Source organism: Podarcis pityusensis, assembly GCF_964106645.2.
Source record: "Podarcis pityusensis genome assembly, chromosome: 6".
Lineage (NCBI taxonomy): Eukaryota > Metazoa > Chordata > Lepidosauria > Squamata > Lacertidae > Podarcis > Podarcis pityusensis.
The window spans coordinates 69488875-69510292 of record NC_138030.1 but is presented as its reverse complement, the minus strand read 5'-3'; the positions used below and the strand labels follow the sequence as shown (position 1 = coordinate 69510292).

The 21418-nt window shown below is 43.7% G+C and overlaps 1 protein-coding gene across 4 annotated transcripts in view; it reads left to right on the top strand.

The window, feature by feature from the left end:
- The window catches only part of TTLL7 (tubulin tyrosine ligase like 7), a 76030-nt gene that overhangs the window by 29409 nt on the left and 25203 nt on the right, over positions 1-21418 (top strand). For all 4 annotated transcript variants that reach the window (XM_081008593.1, XM_081008595.1, XM_081008594.1 and 1 more), the window contains 9 exons: positions 4060-4218; positions 6016-6232; positions 8172-8336; positions 8809-8967; positions 12781-12875; positions 15750-15897; positions 15998-16071; positions 18880-19015; positions 20064-20150. In XM_081008593.1, the coding sequence (XP_080864719.1) occupies positions 4060-4218; positions 6016-6232; positions 8172-8336; positions 8809-8967; positions 12781-12875; positions 15750-15897; positions 15998-16071; positions 18880-19015; positions 20064-20150 (1240 nt within the window). The remainder of the gene's footprint in view (positions 1-4059; positions 4219-6015; positions 6233-8171; positions 8337-8808; positions 8968-12780; positions 12876-15749; positions 15898-15997; positions 16072-18879; positions 19016-20063; positions 20151-21418) is intronic.

Here is a 21418-nt window from a genome sequence, read left to right as displayed (position 1 = left end):
GAGGAAAACAGGCTAGGGGTGTGGAATAATGGCTCCATCCAGTAACACAGATAATTTCTGGTTCTGGAGCCCAACTCAGAGAAAAAGTACTATTGGGGGAAAACATTGTGAGGAGGGGATATGGCATAGGTTGCTTGCAGGTGGTTAGCATTCCTCAACTGCATGTTCCTTTTTCTCTTAAAATTGGACCACTGACCCTCATTTCTATGAGGGTGGGACAGACCTGTGTTTAAAACATAGGTCTGCCATCTTGGCATTTAGCTTAGCCATAGAACAAATGGGGGAAAAAAAGACTTGGGCAGATTGAACAATTTTGATTCATGGGCTTTCAATTGCTCAACAGAGCTCACCCCCCTTTCCTTGCCTTGTGCCCCTCAAAATAGGGTCAGGCTGGTTGGGCGATCCCCCCCCCCCGAACAGCATGCAGCGAGAGGCGGGGGATTGTTCTGTCTGGCAGGCTGAAATGCTCATGCAGATCCGACATTTGTGCGACATTGAATCATACCCATTAATTATAGCGTAGCTGGGAGTTCATTTTAAGAAAGCATGCTGTAGAAGTGGCAAAACAAATCTCCTCGCTTTTGTTCTAAAGAGGATGTCTAGAGGCAACTGTGTGAATGAAAAAAAAAAGGGAACAGCGACAGGCATGACAATATATCTGAGGACACCAGCTGCGAAAATTGGATTCGGCAACAAGCCCCATTGCCCCATATTTTAATCTCTTATCTTCTCAAACCCCGCCTTGGCTTCAAAAAGTTAATACATTCTGATGTGCAATTCAGAGCTATTATAAAATAAGGAAGTAGATGTGCTTAGACTGTTGTCGTCTGTTGCAGTCGGCGTTTGGGTTTAAGGTACCTGCTTCCATTTTGCCTTTTGCAGGGAGGGAGAGAGACAGAGAGAGAGAAAGAATGAATGCCTTCTATTGCTATATAGGGCATCCTGTCTAATCTACAAGGCCTTAGAGCAGCTCTCGATAAAGAGTCACTTGCTTTTTCATATCTCTATTATATTAGAAAGGGCTGCCAAGACTCACAAGGCCAGTAATATGGAAGTGCAAGAAGAGAGAACCAGAAGCAGCACCAGAATGAATATAGGAAGTGGCCTTATACTGAGACAAACTATTGGTCCATCTGGTTCAATATCAACTACCCTGGAAGTAGCTTTCCGAAGGATATAGTAGGGATCTTTCCTAACCGTAGATGCTTTTGTTGAGATTCCTGCATTGCAGGGGGTTGGACTAATTCAGTGGTGGCCAAACTTGGCCCTCCAACTCTTTTTGGGACTACATTTCCCATCATCCCTGACCACTGGTCCTGTTAGCTAGGGATGATGGGAGTTGTAGTCCCAAAACAGCCGGAGGACCAAGTTTGGCCACCACTGGACTAGACAAACCATCAGGGTTTCTTCCGACTCTATGATTCTATGAACTCCTTGACGTTCTTTGTTCAAAGGATGTGGTCTAACACTGAGCCCTGGCCCGGTAGGAAATCTGGGCCTAAATTGAACATAGGCCCATTCTGAGCACATCTTTATATTTTACACATGTGCAGCGGCCAGCCTCTAGGTTCAAATGGTAATAAGACCAGGATCACATCTTTCCATTTTAGGTGCTCATAGTATGCTCACCTTGATTTCGAAAGGTGTAAGTCTTCTTTTGATGAGTTTTGTCATTCTGTGCAGAGAGGTATCCTGAGCTTAAACTTGGTCCAGAATAGGAGAGGGAAATGTTCACATTTGCAAGTTAATTTCTTGGCAAGAGGAAAGGTGGGACAGAGTTCTCTGGCATGAGCTCCATTAGCTTTCATTCAAAAGGGGCTTACATAAGTGGCCTGAGGCCCAGGCAAAGATTGAAAGCGTCAGTATTTCAGTTCTCTAGTGGAAAGAATTGTTCCTAGGAAAAAGAAAGCTCCCATATGTGGGTTTCTTTCTTTCTGTGGATTATTGTCACTTTTGCTGCTAATGAGATTTCCCCATCTTTTGTCTTGTGGATTAGTAAGTGGGAAAGAGGATCAGCTGTGTGCATCAGCATCCCTGAGCTCTGAATTACTGAAACAACCACCAAGTGTATGTGAGTCTAATCTGTTAGATAGCATACTTTGGATGATACAATACTGAGCCATTGGCCCTGTTCCTACAACCATGTTTATCACCTGATGACCAGCATGCACAAAAGACATCACAAATCACGCTCAGTCACAAAGAGGGTTCATATCGCCTCATGTGGAATGCCTTTCAATGGATGGACACCCCGGATTGAGTGAGATGAATTGGCATTTCGTTTGAATGAAAGAATAAGTCCCTTTGTCACTTTTGTAGAAGTACAAACATCAAAAAACCTAGCTGAGCTGCTAAATGAGACTGTAATACAATTTTGTGTGTGGTACCTCGGTTGTAATCTGAGTCACTGCAGTGCCAGTATTTGGATCTATAATGAACCTGAGCACAGCAATAAAAAAAACTACATTGGCAATTGTGTTTTGTTGCGCCGTTAGCGAGTAGTTTTTGTGACAGGCTATCTATTGTACTGAGGCCTTGATGTTCTTGGCTGCAGTCCTGGTTTTGCAGATGTGCTTGTCAGTTTTTTCAACTTTCGTAACGAGGCAAGAAATCTAAAGCACAGACCTCTTCTTTCCAATGGCAGGCCTGCATAATCTCCTTGCGGAATCAATACATTGCATCCAAAGCTCTTAGGTTTTTGTTTGCTGTCTACATGCCGCACGGGGTGGCATAGTGCACATGTTTCTTCTAATGTTTCCCTGCACAAACAACTCTTTAAATACCTCAAACTTCAGGCATATTAAGGTTCACCTTTACGTCAGAAGTATCAGTGAATGGAATGAGCAATAATCCCCATGAATGTGTTCCTGCCTTAGTCCTCTGTAAATGAAGGAATAAACTGCAAATAGTGTAAATGGTACAAATTCTATCCCTTAAGGGTTTCCCTGTGAGTTGTTGGAGGACGTTTCAGACTGTACAATACATAACTGAACTCAGGAAAAGAGAGAAATCCATGCATCTAAATATTAAATAGCAAATCCCCTTTTGACTTTTCTGTAATCCTGCTGTTGTTAAGTTAATAATGTTCTCTGTCACGTCGGCAAACCTTTGTGCTGATACTACACGTTACAGGTTGTTTTTGTGTCGTTTTGGTACGTACCCTGTTCATATTGATGACCTTCAGTGGAATACGATGTTGTGTAAGTGATCCTCCTCTCATACAATGGGACTTCCTCTTCCTCCTCTCTCCCCTGCAGCCTGTGCACCTCCCAGAATCTGCTCTGGAAGGTTCCTAATTCTCTAGAGCAGATTTTGAGGGCACTGCGGGGAGAGGTAAGTCAAGGCTATTGTGCAAGCAGAAGTCTATTTCCCTCTCACGCAGACTGTGTTAAATACAACCCATTTGCTCCAGTGGAACAGTTGGAGGCCCAGACTGTTAGTATCTGATACTGAAACATAGCAGGCTTAAGCTACAAAATATGAAAACTCTTCTTTCTTTCTTTCTTTCTTTCTTTCTTTCTTTCTTTCTTTCTTCTTCCTCTTCTTCTTCTTCTTCTATTTTTTTTATTTAAAAGTTTTACAGACATACAGATCTGATAATTTCCTGACAAACACATATGTTTTGACTTTCTTCCACCCCTTTTGCAGTTTCTTATAGTTTTAATTTTTTAACACTGCATTTCCTACATTGTTCTGTTTATTACCTACTCCCCAATTTATCTTTAGTATTACATTTAACCAGTGCTTTTTTCTGGGGGGACGCAGGGGTATGCATAACCCTAAACATTTGGTGAATCTAAGTTTGGCCTCATCGAGGGGCAGTATTTCAATATGAGTAGGAAAATGAGAGCACCCCTAAACATTTGTTTAATAGAAAAAAAGCACTGCATTTAACTGCTTGTTTTATTTTAATCCTGCTAACGAACTTGCATGTTTACAAAAACTTGTCCACAGATTCCCCCCCCCCCCCATTCTTTAATAAAATTTCTTTCTTTCTTGGTTTCTTATTGTTCTGGTAAGTTTTGCCATTTTGGCAATTCTTCTTCTTCTTTTCCCCAGAATGATCAAATCTCAGCCTCAGGAGTACAGCTTTATTCCTCGGACGTGGATCTTCCCAGCAGAGTACACACAATTCCAGAATTATGTAAAAGAACTCAAGAGAAAACGTAGACAGAAAACATTCATCGTCAAACCAGCTAACGGTGCAATGGGGCATGGGTATGTGCAGGGTTTAAAGAAGCTTCTTTAAGTCAGCCTCCTCCAACTTGATGCCTGCCGGATGTTGCTGGACTACAACTTCCATCGTCCATGATCATTGGATGCCTTGGCTGGGGCTGATGGGAGGTGGAGGCTGGGGCTCATGGGAAGGCTGCTTACAGATTCTTCAATCTTGTGTTTCACCTGCTGTCACTATTACTGTGAATTGCGCTGAATATAGATTATAGTGTTCTTTGTAAATATGACCCATGGATTTAGAAATAACAACAATGATGTGAATCGGATTTTTCATACAATAGTAAAAACTGTCACACGCATTCATTTTCATTTGCTTTTTTCTTTTCCTTTTCTTTCTCTCTTTTCAAATATGACAAATATGCAGCTGAGGTCAATTCTTTATCTTACGAGAGTACCCAACATAGTTAAAGTTGTTTGCCCAGGCTTAGCAGCAATAAATGATTTTTAGTCATTTTTTAGTATGAAATGGTGTAATAGGGCGAAATAATTCATGCTCGTTTCCAGCATGGTTTCTTTTAAATAAAGCTTCAACCATTTTCCAGGGCAAGATTTTTTTTAAAGGTAATGTGAGAGGCCAAAGGGACGTGGGTGGCGCTGTGGGTTAAACCACAGAGCCTAGGACTTGCTGATCAGAAGGTCGGCAGTTCGAATCCCCGCAACGGGGTGAGCTCCCGTTGCTCGGTCCCTGCTCCTGCCAACCTAGCAGTTCGAAAGCACGTCAAAGTGCAAGTAGATAAATAGGTACTGCTCCTGCGGGAAGGTAAATGGCGTTTCCGTGCGCTGCTCTGGTTCGCCAGAAGCGGCTTAGTCAAGCTGGCCACATGACCCGGAAGCTGTATGCCGGTTCCCTCGGCCAATAAAATGAGATGAGCACCGCAACCCCAGAGTCGGCCACGACTGGACCTAACGGTCAGGGGTCCCTTTACCTTTACCTTTTTATGTGAGAGGCTATAGAAACGTAATTGATGGCACTCATAACAAAGCAGCTAGATAGACTCTCTGGAGAACCTTATGACTTAAAAAGCTGATTTAATTCCTTAACTTGCTGATTTTACTTCAGTCAATGAGCACAATCTCCAGTGGTGACAATGAAGCCACGCATGAAGGGATCACCATAGCACCCTTGGTCCTAAATGTGTTGGAGATCATTTTGCATTTTTTTAGTTTAAAACCAGGCTTCAAAAGCAAGGGGACTTATCTGAGCTCTTGGGAACACCAGAACATGTGGCTGACAATTCAGAGTATTAGTGCTGGCCTTTAAATCCCTGTACGGCTTTGGCCCTGTATACTCGAAGGAGCGTCTCTCACTGAGAGAAGTGAGGTTACAGGGAACCAGGTTGAGGGCCTTCTCAGTAATGGCACCTGCCCTGTTGAACTCCCTCCCATCAGATGTCAAGGAGATAAAGAACTATCTGGCTTTTAGAAGACACCTGAAGGCAGCCCTCTATAGGGAAGTTTTGTGTTTGTCGTATTGTGTTTTAATTTCTTGGAAGCAGCCCAGAGTGGCTGGGGTAACCCAGTCAGATGGGCAGCATATAAATAAGTTGTTGTTGTTGTTAGTTATGTATGGCCTTAGACACCCCTTGCTAGCCTAGTGCCCTCTAGATGTTACCGGACTACAACATCTGGAGAGCACCAAGTTGATGTCTTGTTATAGCAAGTTACAAACCTCAGTTTCTGAACTGATGGGGTCATATGATCTGTCAGAGCTGTAATTGTATTTCTGAGGGTTTACTTAACTTTCTGTGTTTAAAACTTATCTTTGTGCCTTTTAACCAGGATCTCCCTCACAAGAAATGCAGAGAAGCTTCATTCTCAGGAACACCTCATAGTCCAGGAATATCTTGACAAGCCCTTTCTTATTGAAGGCTACAAATTTGATCTAAGAGTGTACATTCTGGTGACTTCCTGTGACCCCTTAAAAATATTTTTATATCATGACGGGCTAGTGAGGATGGGTACAGAGCTGTATCATCCCCCCAATGATTCAAATCTGGTAAGTGGTTCTTAGGATCAAACAAAACACTTCTGAGTGCAGCACAAAATAGTTTAGGTGCCAGAAGAGGAAAAGGAAATGAAATTTTGAGCAAAAAACAGTGCACAATTTAGTTAGGCAAATTCTAGTCCTTGTTCAGCTGGGCCACCTTGTGTTGGAGCCTGTGATGCACATCAGCTAGCTAATAAGATACAGACTCGGAAAACGCTGTTCACATGTTCCTTCAGGATCACACGTTTAACATTTTGTTGTGTGTGGAAACAAGGCTATGCCTGTGGATTCCACCCCCTAACCATCCCTGCTTGCCCCCCATCTATGTACTGGGAAGGTCTGAAGTGGGAGGTGGGGAGCTTTCTCTGGATGTGTGATCTCTACTGTGACTTGGAACCATGCAAGTAGAACAGACTCTCCCCTTCAAGCCTTTTTCCAGTCCGTGGACAACATGAGTGTGTCGTGACCTTCAGCTCTAGCTTTTCACACGCGTGGCTGTAAATTCAGAGAGAGAATATCAAACTGGAAAAGACACTTGTCCTTGGAAGAAGTTCCAGATGTTCCCACTGCCATGGAAACTCCAGAACAAGAGAATCCTATGTTGTTGACATCTCTCTGGCCTTGGGATAGTTGCAATGATACAGAAAATACAAATTGTGCCTTGAGAAAGGACCGTTAAGCTACATACTTGGATCTTGCAGTGGAAAGGCCTTGCCTCATTTTCTTGTTGCTATCCCAATAGCAATGTTTTCTGAGCGGCTTTCATTATCAGTAAATGTTGAAGTGCAGCTGCTAAGCTTAAAATGATGAGGCAGCAGATTTACTGAGGATTTCAAAGATTAGGGCTGCAGTCCTAATGTGTGTTGGGGGTGAAGGAGAACCAAATGCTCACCTGAGCTGCCTCATCTAGTACACTTCTAGGCTGGAAGTGAGGATGCAGCAGCCATCTTGTATTTAATCATTTTCTGCTTTTAAAAAAACCAACAACCCAATTTTCCTTTCACTTGGAACTGTGGGAAAGAAATAACTATGATACCTCCTAGGTCAGCATAGTTTTCTCCTTAATTTAGTGTGTGTCTGGTGACCAGGAAGGTGTGGGATCCTTCAGATCTACCCCATTCCTTGGCCCACTCCTGACGTTGCGCCCTTTGGGGGAGTTTGAACATCAGTAGGACAAGGGACACAGATGTTTTTGCAGTGGCAGGGAAGAGGTGCCAGACACTGAGTGTCCCTCTTTGTGGTCGGAGCTCTCACTCCACCCTCTTAGAGGGAAATCTTCCTATGGAAAGCAAGTATGGTGTAGTGATCAGGACAATGGACTTGGACCCGGGCGACCAGAATTCAAATTCCCAGCCGACCCATGAAATTCACCAAGTGACCTTGTTCCAGTCATGAACTCTGATTCTAACCTAACAGGCAGTGCTATTGTTCTAGAGAAAGAGGTGCCAGAACTCGCAACGAACACCTCCCTCATACTCTTTGAATGGCAGTAGAGCCTACATATGAGCTACCGGAACTGAGTTTCCAGAGAGTTCCAGCTAGAAAATAGCCCTGCTAACAGGGCCGATGTGAGGATAATATGAGGGGGGGTATTAATTACACAACCTTGGCCTCCTGTGGGATATAACTGGCATTAATAAGTAAGTACGGTCCTTGGGACACCCTCCTAAGGACCATCATATGACTGTAGAAATGATCTTAAAAGGCCTGGAATAAAAATAAAATGGTGTTTTCCTGTCACCAGATGGAACCCAAAGGAGACAAGCAACACGCAACTTTGGAGAGAGCTGGAGGGCTAAGAGTGAGAAGGATCTTTTCCCAGTAGCCACCTGTGGCATGTCAGTTGGTGGCGGTACCCAGAGAAAGGCTTACCTCAGATTAATGTCTGTGAACTGTCTTTGTACCTGTAGCTCAGTAGCGACCCTTTCCTATCTTCCCTTCCTTTCAGAGCCAGCTGTTTATGCACCTGACCAACTACTCTGTGAATAAGCATAATGAGCGTTTTGAGCGGGACGAAACAGAAGATAAAGGCAGTAAGCGCTCTATAAAGTGGTTTACTGAGTTTCTGCAAACAAATCACCTTGACGTTTCCAAATTCTGGAATGATATTTCAGTAAGAGAAAACTAATAATGCAATAGCTGTTTTCGATGTTTATGTTGGCCTGTTACGAGTGCTCCTCACTTCTTGACTTGGACTGGGACGCAATCTGGTTTTTGACTCATTGCAGGTTCTTCTTTGGATGCACATTTTTATATAGCTAAATTGTTTGGCAGAGTGCAAAAGATGCTGTTTCATGCAAAGCCTTCTTTCAAGGCTTGAGGCTGGGAAATTGACACAAGAATCAGATTGTTTCAGCCGAGTGACAAACGCATTAAACGAAATTCAGTTTGTTTATGTGCCCTTGTGATTTAGAGTGAAACCAGCTGTTGATTAGATTCCTTAATTCTGCACAGTCAGTCTTGTCTCTTGTATTTGAATGTGTATTGCTTAATGCCTTTTGGTGATCTAAAATGAAACAAAATAACACCTAGATAAATAACGATGCTGCTTTCCCCCTCTCTCTCTTCTCTGCACAATCCCCCAGGAACTAGTGGTGAAGACACTCATAGTAGCAGAGCCCCATGTCCTTCACGCTTACCGTATGTGTAGGCCAGGACAGTCTCCAGGAAGTGACAGTGTTTGCTTTGAAGTTCTGGGGTTTGATATCCTGCTGGACAGAAAACTCAAGCCATGGCTCCTAGAGGTAAGCTGCTTTAAAATAATAACAATAATAAGACAAGATCAGAAGGTCGGCGGTTCGAATCCCCGTGATGGGGTGAGCTCCCGTTGCTCGGTCCCTGCTCCTGTCAATCTAGCAGTTCGAAAGCACCTCAAAGTGCAAGTAGATAAATAGGTACCACTCTGGTGGGAAGGTAAACGGCATTTCCATGCGCTGCTCTGGTTCACCAGAAGCGGCTTAGTCATTCTGGCCACATGACCCGGAAGCTGTACGCCAGCTCCCTCGGCCAATGAGCGCTGCAACCCCAGAGTCGGCCACGACTGGACCTAATGGTCAGGGGTCCCTTTACCCTTTACCTTAGACATGGAGGAGAAGACTATCATCAGCCACTAGCCATGATGGCTATGTTCTACCTCCACTGTAGAACACCAGTTGCTAGGAATCACATTTGGAGAAAGCTCTGCTGCACTCAGGTCTTGCTTTGGTTGGCCACAGTGAGATCATTGTGCTGGACTAGATGAACCATTGGTCTGGAGATGCAATGAGGTTGAGGGAATGTTCTTTCATATGTGGTAGACCTGTAAAATGGTAAAGAGTATTGGGAAATAATTCAAAATGAATTGGAGAAAAATGTTTAAAAGTACGTTTCCAAAAAACCAGTGTCCTTTTTGTCAGGTGATAATTCAGACAGAAATTCCCAGGTGTCAAAAAAGGTTATTTACGTATGCCACTACTGTGGCCTGTGTTTTGTTAGCCCAAAAATGGAAAACTGAGCAAGGTCCCAACTAAAGAAGAATGGCAACTTCAGCTGATGGAATATGCACTGCTTGCAGACTTAACATATAGAATAAGAGAACTAGGAGAACACACGTTTAGAGAAGAATGGAAAATGCTTATTGAATATATGGGGGGAAATTGTGTACACTTGAAAATGTTGGCAGCATTAAGATTAATTCAGCGGTGTAAATAAGTTTCGATGGAATGCTGAATGGTTTAGTTTATGTAAAATATGCAGGGATTTATGATATTCAAAATGAACCATGGAAAGAGAAGAAGGGAAGTCATTGATATTTTAACAGAAAAATGTAATAAAAATTACCAAAAATAAAAAAAAATAGATGGGCCGTTGGTCTGCTCCATTAGAGACCAGACATTCTTAACAGTTTGTAAGTGTTACAAAAAGGATGCAATGCGAAATCTCTGAACCATGTGCAAAAACAGCCAGGTCATTGAGCAAAGCTAACCCATATTATAATGGATGGCTTTTGGCAGCCCTGCATTTTATTTGCTGGGAGCAGAGAGCAGGAGAAGAGTGCAGAGGGCTGTTCCTCCAGGCTCTCCATCATTCTCATCTGTTTGGATGCTGGACTAGGTGGATCTTCTTACGTTCTCCAAAGGCTGGCCGTGTCTCAAAGCCAGCATATACCCAGTAGAACTAATCATAGAAGGTCTTCCTGGAAGAGAGCTTTTTCACAGTGCACAAAAGAGCTCAAAAGAGGTGGTGATTTAAAATATGAATGGGTTTTATCAATGCTCGGGAACTCCCTTTTCAAGAAACATCCCTCACGTTCAGAGGGAGCAAGTGTAGACAAGTCAAATATTTGCTCCCTCTTTGTCCTGGCCTTGTGTCTTGTTTTAAAGATGGAAGTGCTTGCACCATCTAGTGGAAGAAACATGGAAGATTATCCTGCAAGCAGAGCAATAGTGTCTCATCTGGAACATTCATTTTATTAGCTAGCTTATTTCTATTAACTAATTTTATTAACCACTGGCTTGGGAAGCAGTTTTCACACATTAGTCACCTTCCGTGTCTATCCTGTAGTTCCTTATGAAATACTGTGTTTTGATGCATTTACCCCAAAACCACCTTTGATCCGAAATGAGAAAACTCAGTTTAAAGATGGTAATACATACATTGCCTAATACATCAATAGCTGCATTTCTTCAGATACACAGTCCTTTTGTTTCCATGTTGAATGCATCTCAACATGCCTCTTCAGACTCCCCGTTGTTTCTGAACTGAACTGTGGTTCAAGCGTTTTTATTTTTGTATTTTTTATCGGCCGCAATGTTTTATGCAAACACTGTGTAGTACATAAGAGTGGGACAGAAATGTCCTACATGAAATCAACGAACCGGTCTTCCAGTTTACACTGTCTAGAGCTTCCTCGCGAGAGCAGTGGTTGCATGACATCTTTTGCTTGTAAGTGGGAGAGAGAATGCCCTTGTCAACACAATAAATTGTCCTAGCTGGCTTGCACAGGACTAGATTGAAGAGAATGATATGGTGTGCCGTCAAAGGAGGATATGCAAAAGTCGAAGATATGCAAAATGGCGAGTCCAGAGAGGAAGAAGACAGAGGAGGGGAAGGGCAAGAGAAGGAAGAGTGTGCAGCTGAAAACTGGATGATGAACATGGCAGGTTGGAAGCAGATTCTAGACACAGCCTTGATCCTAGATGGACAAGGGGAAGCAGTGGCTAGGAGTGCTCATCTGCGTCCACCATTCACACGTCCTTTCTTCAAGAAGCTTATAATGTATGTGATAGTCATGTCCCAGTGGGATTGTTAACATGCTCCACTCAGGTTTGAAAGCTTCTGTTGCTCTGGAATGCAGCTGCCACACTGTTAACTGAAGCTGGAAAAGTTAAACCTACAGTCCTAATATTACATCATATGCACTGGTTTCCACGCAGGTGGCGCTGTGGTCTAAACTACTGAGCCTCTTGGGCTTGCCGATCAGAAGGTCGGCAGTTTGAATCTGTGACAGGGTGAGCTCCCGTTGCTCTGTCCTAGCTCCTGCTTACTTAGCCATTCAAAAGCACACCAGTGCAAGTAGATACAGTGGTGCCTCGCAAGACGAAATTAATTCGTTCTGCGAGTTTTTTCGTCTTGCGAATTTTTCATGTTGCGAAGCACAGTTTCCCATAGGAATGCTTTGAAAAGGAAACAAACTTGCAAGACGTTTTCGTTTTTCGCCTTGTGAAGCAAGCCCATAGGGAAATTCGTCTTGCGAAGCAACTCAAGAAACGAAAAACTCTTTCGTCTTGCAAGTTTTTCGTCTTGTGAGGCATTCGTCTTGCGAGGTACCACTGTAAATAGATGCTGCTGTGGTGGAAAGGTAAATGGCGTTTCCGTGCGCTCTGGTTTCTGTCATGGTGTTCTGTTGCACCAGAAGTGGTTTAGTCATGCTGGCCACATGACCCGGAAAGCTGTCTGTGGAAAACACCAGCTCCCTCGGCCTGAAAGCAGAGATGAGCGCCACAACCCCATAGTTGCCTTTGACTGAGCTTAACCGTCTAGGGGTCCTTTACCTTTTTGTTTTTTTAATGGTTTCCACACAAAAAACTGAAGGCGTCCCTTTTGACTTCAATGTTCCTGACAGTTTGAATGACACAGTTCAGATCTATCCAAACCTACCCTGATAATCTTCTGATGCCCTGGGCGGACAGACACAAGAGACAGGGCCCTCTTCGCAGTGATGCCAAGACAGTGAACTTCTCAAGTCAAGCAGGAAGGCATTATCCATGGGCTAAGAACCCTCAATAATCAAGAAATTTGGTTCCTCAGTGTTTGCACTCCTGGGGATGATTCAAAGTGTGTTTTTGGTGAACACATGAAGAATCTCCATTCAGACCTTGGAGGTGAAGCTGGGGGAGGGGGTTGGGGATGTTGGGGCCTGCACGCATGCACCCCCCAATTATTTCCAAATAGTTTGGAATAATGCTTGAGAGTGTGGGTGTTTGGCATTTGAAAGCTGGGCCCCAGTGTTATGTCTCTCGGTTATTTTGTGGATTAAGACATTCCTGGAGATGTTCTGTCGTCTTTAATTTTTTCAGATTAACCGAGCCCCGAGCTTTGGTACTGACCAAAAAATAGACTATGATGTGAAAAAAGGTGTCCTGCTGAATGCATTAAAGCTACTCAATATAAGGTAAAATTTCATTTCCCCTGTTGTTCTTTTTGTTAGTGGTTTGTTTGTTTTTTTGAAGGGGGAGGCAATAGAGATACATTTACATCATGATGTACCAAAGTCATTGTAAATGCTTCATAGGAAACTTGTGGTTTATGTTAAATTCTTCTGAGCCAAATTTAACTTCGTTCCCTCATCAGAAGATATGTTAGTTAATTTTTTTTTTTGATGTGGGAGCTGTAGAAGGCCCAGGCAATGTCTTCAGACAGCACTCTGATTTAAATTTGCTACCCACAGTAGGAAGATCTCATGTTGGGGCTAAGTTAAGTCATGAGAGGGAGTATAGTGACCATAAAGATGGTAAAGGAAAAGCCTTGCTCTTTTCCTGTCATCAAAGGGAGCATACCTTATCTCCCAAATTCTGCTTCCTTGGCACACAATACTACGGACCTTTGACAAATTGCATCTCCCCCTTTCTTTCTTTTTAGCTATAGTAATATGAATTTGTCTTCATTCTTTTCTTTTATTCATTTCAATTTTGTGATCTTTGGCTGTTTATTGAGACCTCTAACAACTTCATTTAACAGAAGCTTTCTGGTGCCGTTTGAAATCCAAATTCCTTCAGACGTGCACATTCTGTTGGGTTAGCTCAGTGCTATGGCAGTCTGAGAGGGAGCAATTAATAAATGAGAGAAAACTGCAAACGAGAGGAAAGTTTTTGCAGTTTTCCATCCTACTTTTTAGAATGCTTTCAGCTGTAAATGTTTTATGGGTGCCTCCCCCCATGTGATGCATTTCCTTCGCTGTCCTCATTGGTGTGGATTATTTATTTGGTTTTATATATATATATATATATATCTGAATGATTGGCAATCGGAATGATTGGGAATCGGAGAATCGGAGCAGAAATGTACCGGTAGTTAGCTTTCTTTTTTATTTTCCTTCTGGCATGAATCGATTTCTTGTGTGGTTATTATTTTTTAAGTTGTTGTAATAAAGATGCAATAAAATACCACAACTTGATAAAATGCCACCGCAAAATAGAAAAAGGCAAACACATTCCCGTTCCAAGATCCGTTCTGCTGACTCTAGCTTTTACATTCCTCAAACGAAGCTTTCCAATCCCATGCCTTTAAATTCTCCTCTTCCAGTTAAGCTCCTTTCCCTGTACCTGGCCCTGAACACCTTCCTCCGCCTTTTCCTGAACTGCCGTTCACAGAGGAGATGGGCTGAAGTGGCAGCTTCTATTCCTGCCACTGCTGCTGGCTGCTTGCCTGTTCATCCCCAAGGGCACGTAGATAAACGCCATTGCTTCCCCCGCCCCCCGCCCTGCATTCTCCTGGCCTGCAGCTGATCCTCAGTGTCCTTCCCACTTTCTTGGATGGCGGCCTGCCTTTTCTGGCTGTCCCAGCAATCTTCCAGTATGTATCTGAGCTCTTGGGAACACCAGAACATGTGGCCGACAATTCAAAGTGTTGGTGCTGACCTTTAAAGCCCTAAACAGCCTTGACCCTGTATACTTGAAAGAGTGTCTCCACCCCCACTGTTCGGCCCAGGCACAGAGGTCCAGCGCTGAGAGCCTTCTGGCGGTTCCCTCATTGCAAGAAGTGAAGTTACAGGGAATCAGGCAGAGGGCCTTCTCGGTAGTGGAACCCACCCTGTGGAGCGCCCTTCTATCAGATGTTAAGGAGATAAATAACGGTGCACCTTTTAGAAGACTTCTGAAGGCAGCCCACTATAGGGAAGTTTTTAATATTTGATGTTTTATTATGCTTTTATATTTCTTTGGAAGCCGCCCAGAGTGGCTGGGGCAACCCAGCCAGATGGGTGGGGTACAAATTGAAGTGTGGGTGGGTTCCCACAAGACAAGACATAGTGATAACAGCAAGGACCTTTATTGAACTACATAACTGAACAACAGAGACATAGCAACTGCTTATATACATTTCTGAAGACCTGGGCCACTCCCACTCCCAACGTGATTGGCAGTCTAAACTTCCAAACTGCGAATCATCACTTGGAGTTTAAGGGCCAATGGCAGAGGCCCAAATCTTGAAATGTTCTGTGATTGGATATCATGTATCGAATCAGAACACAGGAGCTCAGAATCCTTAGTCCAGACTCAAGGTCAGGCAAACCAAGACCACTGAATACATAACACAAATAATAGAATTATTATTATTACTATTATTATTTATGAGAGTGTGCAGGCAAGCAGCGAAGAGCAGCTGCTATTGAAAGGGAGGGCAGTCAGCTTCTGCTCACACTGCCAGTCAGTTCCTTGGTACAGCTGCCAGTGCCTCCGCTCTTCATTTCTCAGGCAATGGGAGTTGAGGAAAGGAACCTTCCCTGCTCTGAGGAAGCTCATGGAGGACACCTTTCTCAGAGGCCTCTGAAACCTTGAACCATCCCTGACGGTGATGGTGACTGTGGATGTCGGGTGGGGGGAGGGGAAGACACTTCCCTCACCTCCCAGCAGGTGCGTTGCCACTGCAAACTCACCGACAGGCCCCTGTGCCATGATTTTTTTTGCCCAGTGGCTCCTATGCACCAAACTGTTTTAAAGGCCTAGGAGAAGGTGAGACCAGATGGCACCCCTCTTTGATGGAAGAAGAAGAAGAGTTTGGATTTGATATCCCGCTTTATCACTACCCTAAGGAGTCTCAAAGCGGCTGACAATCTCCTTTCCCTTCCTCCCCCACAACAAACACTCTGTGAGGTGAGTGGGGCTGAGAGACTTCAGAGAAGCGTGACTAGCCCAAGGTCACCCAGCAGCTGCATGTGGAGGAGCGGAGATGCGAACCTGGTTCACCAGATTACGAGTCTACTGCTCTTACCCACTACACCACACTGGATACATTGCTTCTCTTTCATCGCTGTGCTTTTCTGTTTCAGGACAAGCGATAAAAGAAAAAACCTAGCCAAGCAGAAAGCAGAAGCTCAGAAGAGGCTTTATGGCCAAGGCTCCATGAAAAGGCTGTCGCCGGTGTCTTCTGACTGGGAGAAACAGCGCCGTTCCCTGGAAAGGAGGAGAGAGGAACTGGTAGATTGCTTTTCTCAAATAAATGAATAAGCAAGCCTCTGTTTTCTTCCCTTCCTCAAGGAACATGTTTGATCATTTCTTAAATGTTCTTGATTTTCAGAAGGAGAGACTGGCACAAGTGCGCAAGCAGATCTCTAAAGAAGAGCATGAAAACAGGCACATGGGGAATTACAGGTAGCTATGTCATCTGGGCTTCCTATCAGGAATAAATCTTGGGTACCGTTGCTTTGTAGCAGGTGAGCGTGGTGCCTCAATCCCATTTGTGCAAAGGTGCTTTTCTGTCAGTGGCTGAAAGGGATGGCATGGATATGACTAGGAAGTGCTGCCAGTTATTGAGTTTAAAAATATTTACCACCAGCAGGAAGATTTACATCTGGTGCAGAGGGCAGGTGTAACACTGTTTCGCCACAAACTGCAATTTGACAGAATCGGGAGGTGACCTGGGAGACAGACATTTCTTGTCCTTCCTTTGTCCAGGGTGAATTTCTTTCTCTGCCCGCCTGCCCTGGTTTTAAATCTTGGTCAAGATGAGAGGTTATCGACCGTAATTATTGAGAGTGCGTATATTATTCTACAGCTATGATCAAAAGTAATAAGAAGCATGGGGGAATTTGCTGCGGGTTAGGGAGGAGGGCGAGGAAGGAACCATGCGCTGCCATGGCTGGTTCCATATTTGCAAACTATTGAATTCAGGAAGCCTGCACCCCCAGCCTTAGAGATGAAAAGGTTATTGTTTTATTGAACTGCTAGTTTATAATACTCAGCAAATAATGTCAGTCAGGTTTGCTTTTGTTTTGGCATTTACATTATGATTCTTTTAAATTGTCTTTTCGTAAACTTTGTTAGGAACTTGATAGGTGGACAGAAAAAGACCTGCAATAACTAACTAACTAACTAACTAACTAACTAACTAACTAACACAAACATAAGACCCTGGATTACCACTCTAATTGACTGTGAAATATAAAATTACTTATTTCCAGAAACTACAGTGAAAACATCCATTGGGTACTCTGGTGATTTCTGTCCCTGAATATATTTCTTTCTTTTCTTTTCTTTTCTTTTCTTTTCTTTTCTTTTCTTTTCTTTGCAAACTCAGAACAATAGGGTTGAATTATGAAAGCAAAATATTACGGATTTTTTTAAATGGGACAGATCATGTTATGCTTTGCTATTAAATGATAGTGTACCTGATGAAGTAAGGTGTGTTTTAATAGAGCTTATTCCCAGTCGTGCTTAGGATTGGATCTGTAAATCACAGAAGAGGCAGCAGCCTTTCCCAGTCCAGTTTCAAACTGTATTCCAGAGACCCCTAGCTTGCCTGGATAGCTTATCAGGAGCTTTTTACAGTCAGAAGATTGGTATTGGTGGACAACCGCCCTTGAAAGGCAGCTTTCCAATCATAGGTACATAGGAAGTTGACTTGCACCAAGACAGAATATTTATCCATCTAGCCCATTATTTTTTTACTCCAACTGGCCTGCCACTCTCAAGGATTTCTCCCAAAGAATCTTCTTTATCATCTTACCTGGATCTTTTAAGTAAAGTTGGCAGGGATTGAACCTGCATGGCCTCCGCCCCAAAGCTGAAACTTGCCCTGTAGTCAGTCTTGCCTTGAAACGCACAGCCACAGGGAGGTGTTGAGCATCCTTGGGTGCTTCCTCTGCTCATTTAGGACAATGAAATGTCCAGTAGACATGGGCACTTCAACGGTGGGTCCACAGGATTCCTGTAGTCCTTTGTCCGCCGGGACCACATAACACCGGTTCTGAGAGATCTGCATTGGCTCCCAGTACGTTTCTGAGCACAATTCAAAGTGTTGGTGCTGACCTTTAAAGCCCTAAACGGCCTCGGTCCAGTATACCTGAAGAAGCGTCTCCACCCCCATCGTTCAGCCCGGACACTGAGATCCAGCGCAGAGGGCCTTCTGGCAGTTCCCTCATTGCGAGAAGTAAGGTTACAGGGAACCAGGCAGAGGGCCTTCTCGGTGGTGGCACCTGCCCTGTGGAACGCCCTCCCAGCAGATGTCAAGGCAATAAACAACTATTTTACTTTTAAAAGACAACTGAAGGCAGCCCTCTTTAGCGAAGCTTTTAATGTCTGATGCTGTATTGTTTTTAATATTCAGTTGGAAGCCGCCCAGGGTGGTGGCAAACCCAGCTAGATGGGCGGGGTATAATTAATAATAATAATAATAATAATAATAATAATAATAATAATTTGTACATTTATTTATATGGGGGCCATTGTTCTTTCAAGAGTTTTGTGAACAACAACAAGCCCCTGCCCCCAAATAAAGAGAGTCTGGATGAATTCTGCTCCTCTGACATCCCCAGCTGTCTATGGCAGTCTTGGGCTGTTGGATGGTATAGCGCACAGGTGGTAGACAAGGCAAGAGGGGTGGCTGGCACTCCCTTCTTCCAGCCTTATAGAAAGCAAGAGATGGCTCAGGATTGATTATTGTTTTTCAAGGATAGCAATGGGATCTCCCACTCCTTTTTGCAGCACCCCCTGCCCCTTAAACTCAGCCTTGACACTTCTGAATTATGAATGCAATATTTTGTTAATGTTTCATGCCTCGCGCATATCTGAAGTTGACATTTCAGTGAGTATTCAGCGTTTCAAACCTTTCTCTCTATCCATAGAAGATCTAGCACTGTCCCATTTTTTTTCTTTGCTTTTTATAGCTCGTAACACCTACCCGCACCCCTGTTAAACCACACATAGAGTAATTGGACTAGAATTAGTCCCCACCAGTGTATGCTTCATGTTGCTGGTGAACACTGAACAAATCGTACCTCCGGAGGTTTTGCACATAAGCCTCTGGGATCAAACTAATACGCACATCTCCGTGGTATGAATGGAAGCTCACTTTCCCACTCTAACATGACTCCTGTTCATTTCAGTGCAGTGTGTGGTGACCTTGTTGGACTGTGGCTACACTTCATAATTTTTCTCCTCCTCCTTCTGTTTAAACCGTAGGCGCATTTACCCTCCTGACGATAAGCTGCTACTTGAAAAATATGAGGGCTTGTTAGCCGCTGCCTTTCAGACGTTCCTTGCCGGTAGAGCAGCTTCACTTCAGCGAGAGATGAACAACCCCCTCAAAAGAATGAAGGTGACCACTGATTCACCCAACTTGCATTTCTGTTCCAGGGATGGGTAATGTTATCGGACCTCAACTCCCATTGGTTTCAGGCAGAATGGCCAGTAGTCAGGGATGGCAAGAGTTGTCGTGTGACAAACAGTGGTGCGGCAATAAAACCGCTGGTACATTTGCAAAGCTAAGCAGGGTCTGGTATGGTTTCAAATTGGATGGGGACTGTGTGTTGAGATTTCTGCATTGCAGTGGGTTGGACCAGGTGACCCAACTCTGCAATTCTATGATTCTACGAATACCTGGATGGCCAGAGGTTCTTCACCCCTCTTTTGTTCCATGACATTGTGTGGTGCCAAGTCTTTTCATAAGCACGGTGGAGTTTTTCAGTAGGGTTCCCTCCAGCACACATTTCCTTCAGCTTATGGCAATGAACTGACAGCGTTCAAGGCCGGTGTGTGAGAGGAAGTGTCTCCGAGATAGTTTCCATTCATCCAGATGTTCCAACACATCTGCCAAAACTGGACATTCCATTGACTAAGCATTATCTCCAATAATGTGCCTTCTCTGTCAGTGTCTGTCCATTTTCAAATGGCTCCTAGTAGAGAGGGGTTGTGTAATGATGTGTCTTTGAAAGCTTCAGGGAGACGTTTTGGGAGATGGAAGAAACATCTCCCGGCACCCTGGTCTCCAAAATTGGCAGCGGTCCTTTGAAGCAATCGCAAATCTGCAGTTTCCCCTCATCCCATGTAGAACTTTTTGATAGCATTCAGATGAAAAGCTGTGCTGGAATCCCTGTGCCATCATCCCTGCTCCTAGTGTACACCCACTGGTATAATTTTCTGCTTACCACCTTGAAAGGCATGTGTGTGAGAAGATTCTTTGGGCATCAGTTGGGCATCTGTGTTAGCTGTACCAACCTAATTAGGCTCCAGCAAATCTACAGTAATACATAATGCCTTCCTTTTGGAATGATGAGAGGCAAGATGTCATGTTCATAATTTTGTGTGCATTCTGGCTTTTTATATTAATCCAGAGATTTAACCCCCACCCACCCCCTTTTTTTTAGGAAGAAGACATATTGGATCTTCTGGAACAATGTGAACTGGACGATGAGAAGCTAATGGGCAAATCTGTCCGGCCACGTGGCCCGAAGGTATGTCACTAAACACCTCTGAAGTTTGGGACTGGTAAAATCAGGATAGCACTGCCATTCTGCAGACAAGAAGGTTAATGCCACAGACTGATAGGAGGGTGCCCTGCCCTTGGGGAACAATTTTAATAAGACTCTAATACTTTCCTTTCCCTTTTGCTAAAACAAAAGACACCCAAAAACTACATGCATGTTTCTTCCATCTTCCCTTCCTCCCTATTTTGATTTTTGCACTGAACTGGCTGTTTATGTCCTCTAGATGGCACATTTTCACTTTCTTACAGGAAGTACATTTATGCTAAGCCAGCTGTATATGTTTATATACTCCCTTGCATTGCATCTCTTTTAGAAACTGCATGTTAACGGGATGTCAAATAACGCACATGCACATTATATATAACAGACACACAAACTCCCAGGCTGACAGTGTTGTGGCTCGTTTACCCCCTGTGCATTCTCTTCCTCTCTCTTTCGCCTCCAAGTCCTATATAGTTCTGTTAATTCACTAGGTGGTGGCAGCTACTAGTAATAACTAGGACATTTTAGGGTAGTTTTTGTCCCAATAGTAAAGCTGGGGCTCTTAGTCACCCTTTAATTTTGCCTCCCCCAATGACCCCCTTTGGGGCACTCGGTTAAGGACCGAGGCTTAAGGATTCTCTGAAGGACAGCTGGGTACATCACCACCCTCAGCTGAACGTGCAGCACAGCTCTGCAAAGATAAATTGCTCGTTTTTATCTTGAGTGACCTACTTTTCACTTAGAAATCATCCGAAAACAGGCAAATAAAAACCCAACAGCTCAGCTGGTAAAGAGATTAACCGCCATGGCTGCGAAGGCCAGTGGGGCAGTCTTCCTGCAACAAATGATACATTTCCAGAGGATTGTTTGTGCTGATGTTCTGTTTTGCATCTGCTTTATGGAGGGAGGGAGGGAGGGAGGACAATTATCTGACCTTGTCAATTGTTCCTGTGGCTGTTTTGTCTCTCTCTCTCTCTCATATTTTGAAAGATAAATGACCCTGACTGGATATAGCATCCCGTGTGCATATGGGATTACAGTGAGGCTTACTGGGTCAAGTCTTGTTTTCATTGCTTAGGGTTTTATCCCCCAGTGCTGGCTGGCTGGTTTGTTTTATTTTATTTTCAAACCTGCTTTATAAAACCTTGTGTTGCACCTACATTGGAAACATTATATGAATGAGTGTGGCTTAAAGAACTAAGCATGTGAAACCCCTTTTCCTAAAAGAGGTCTAGTGGACATGTATTACCTTT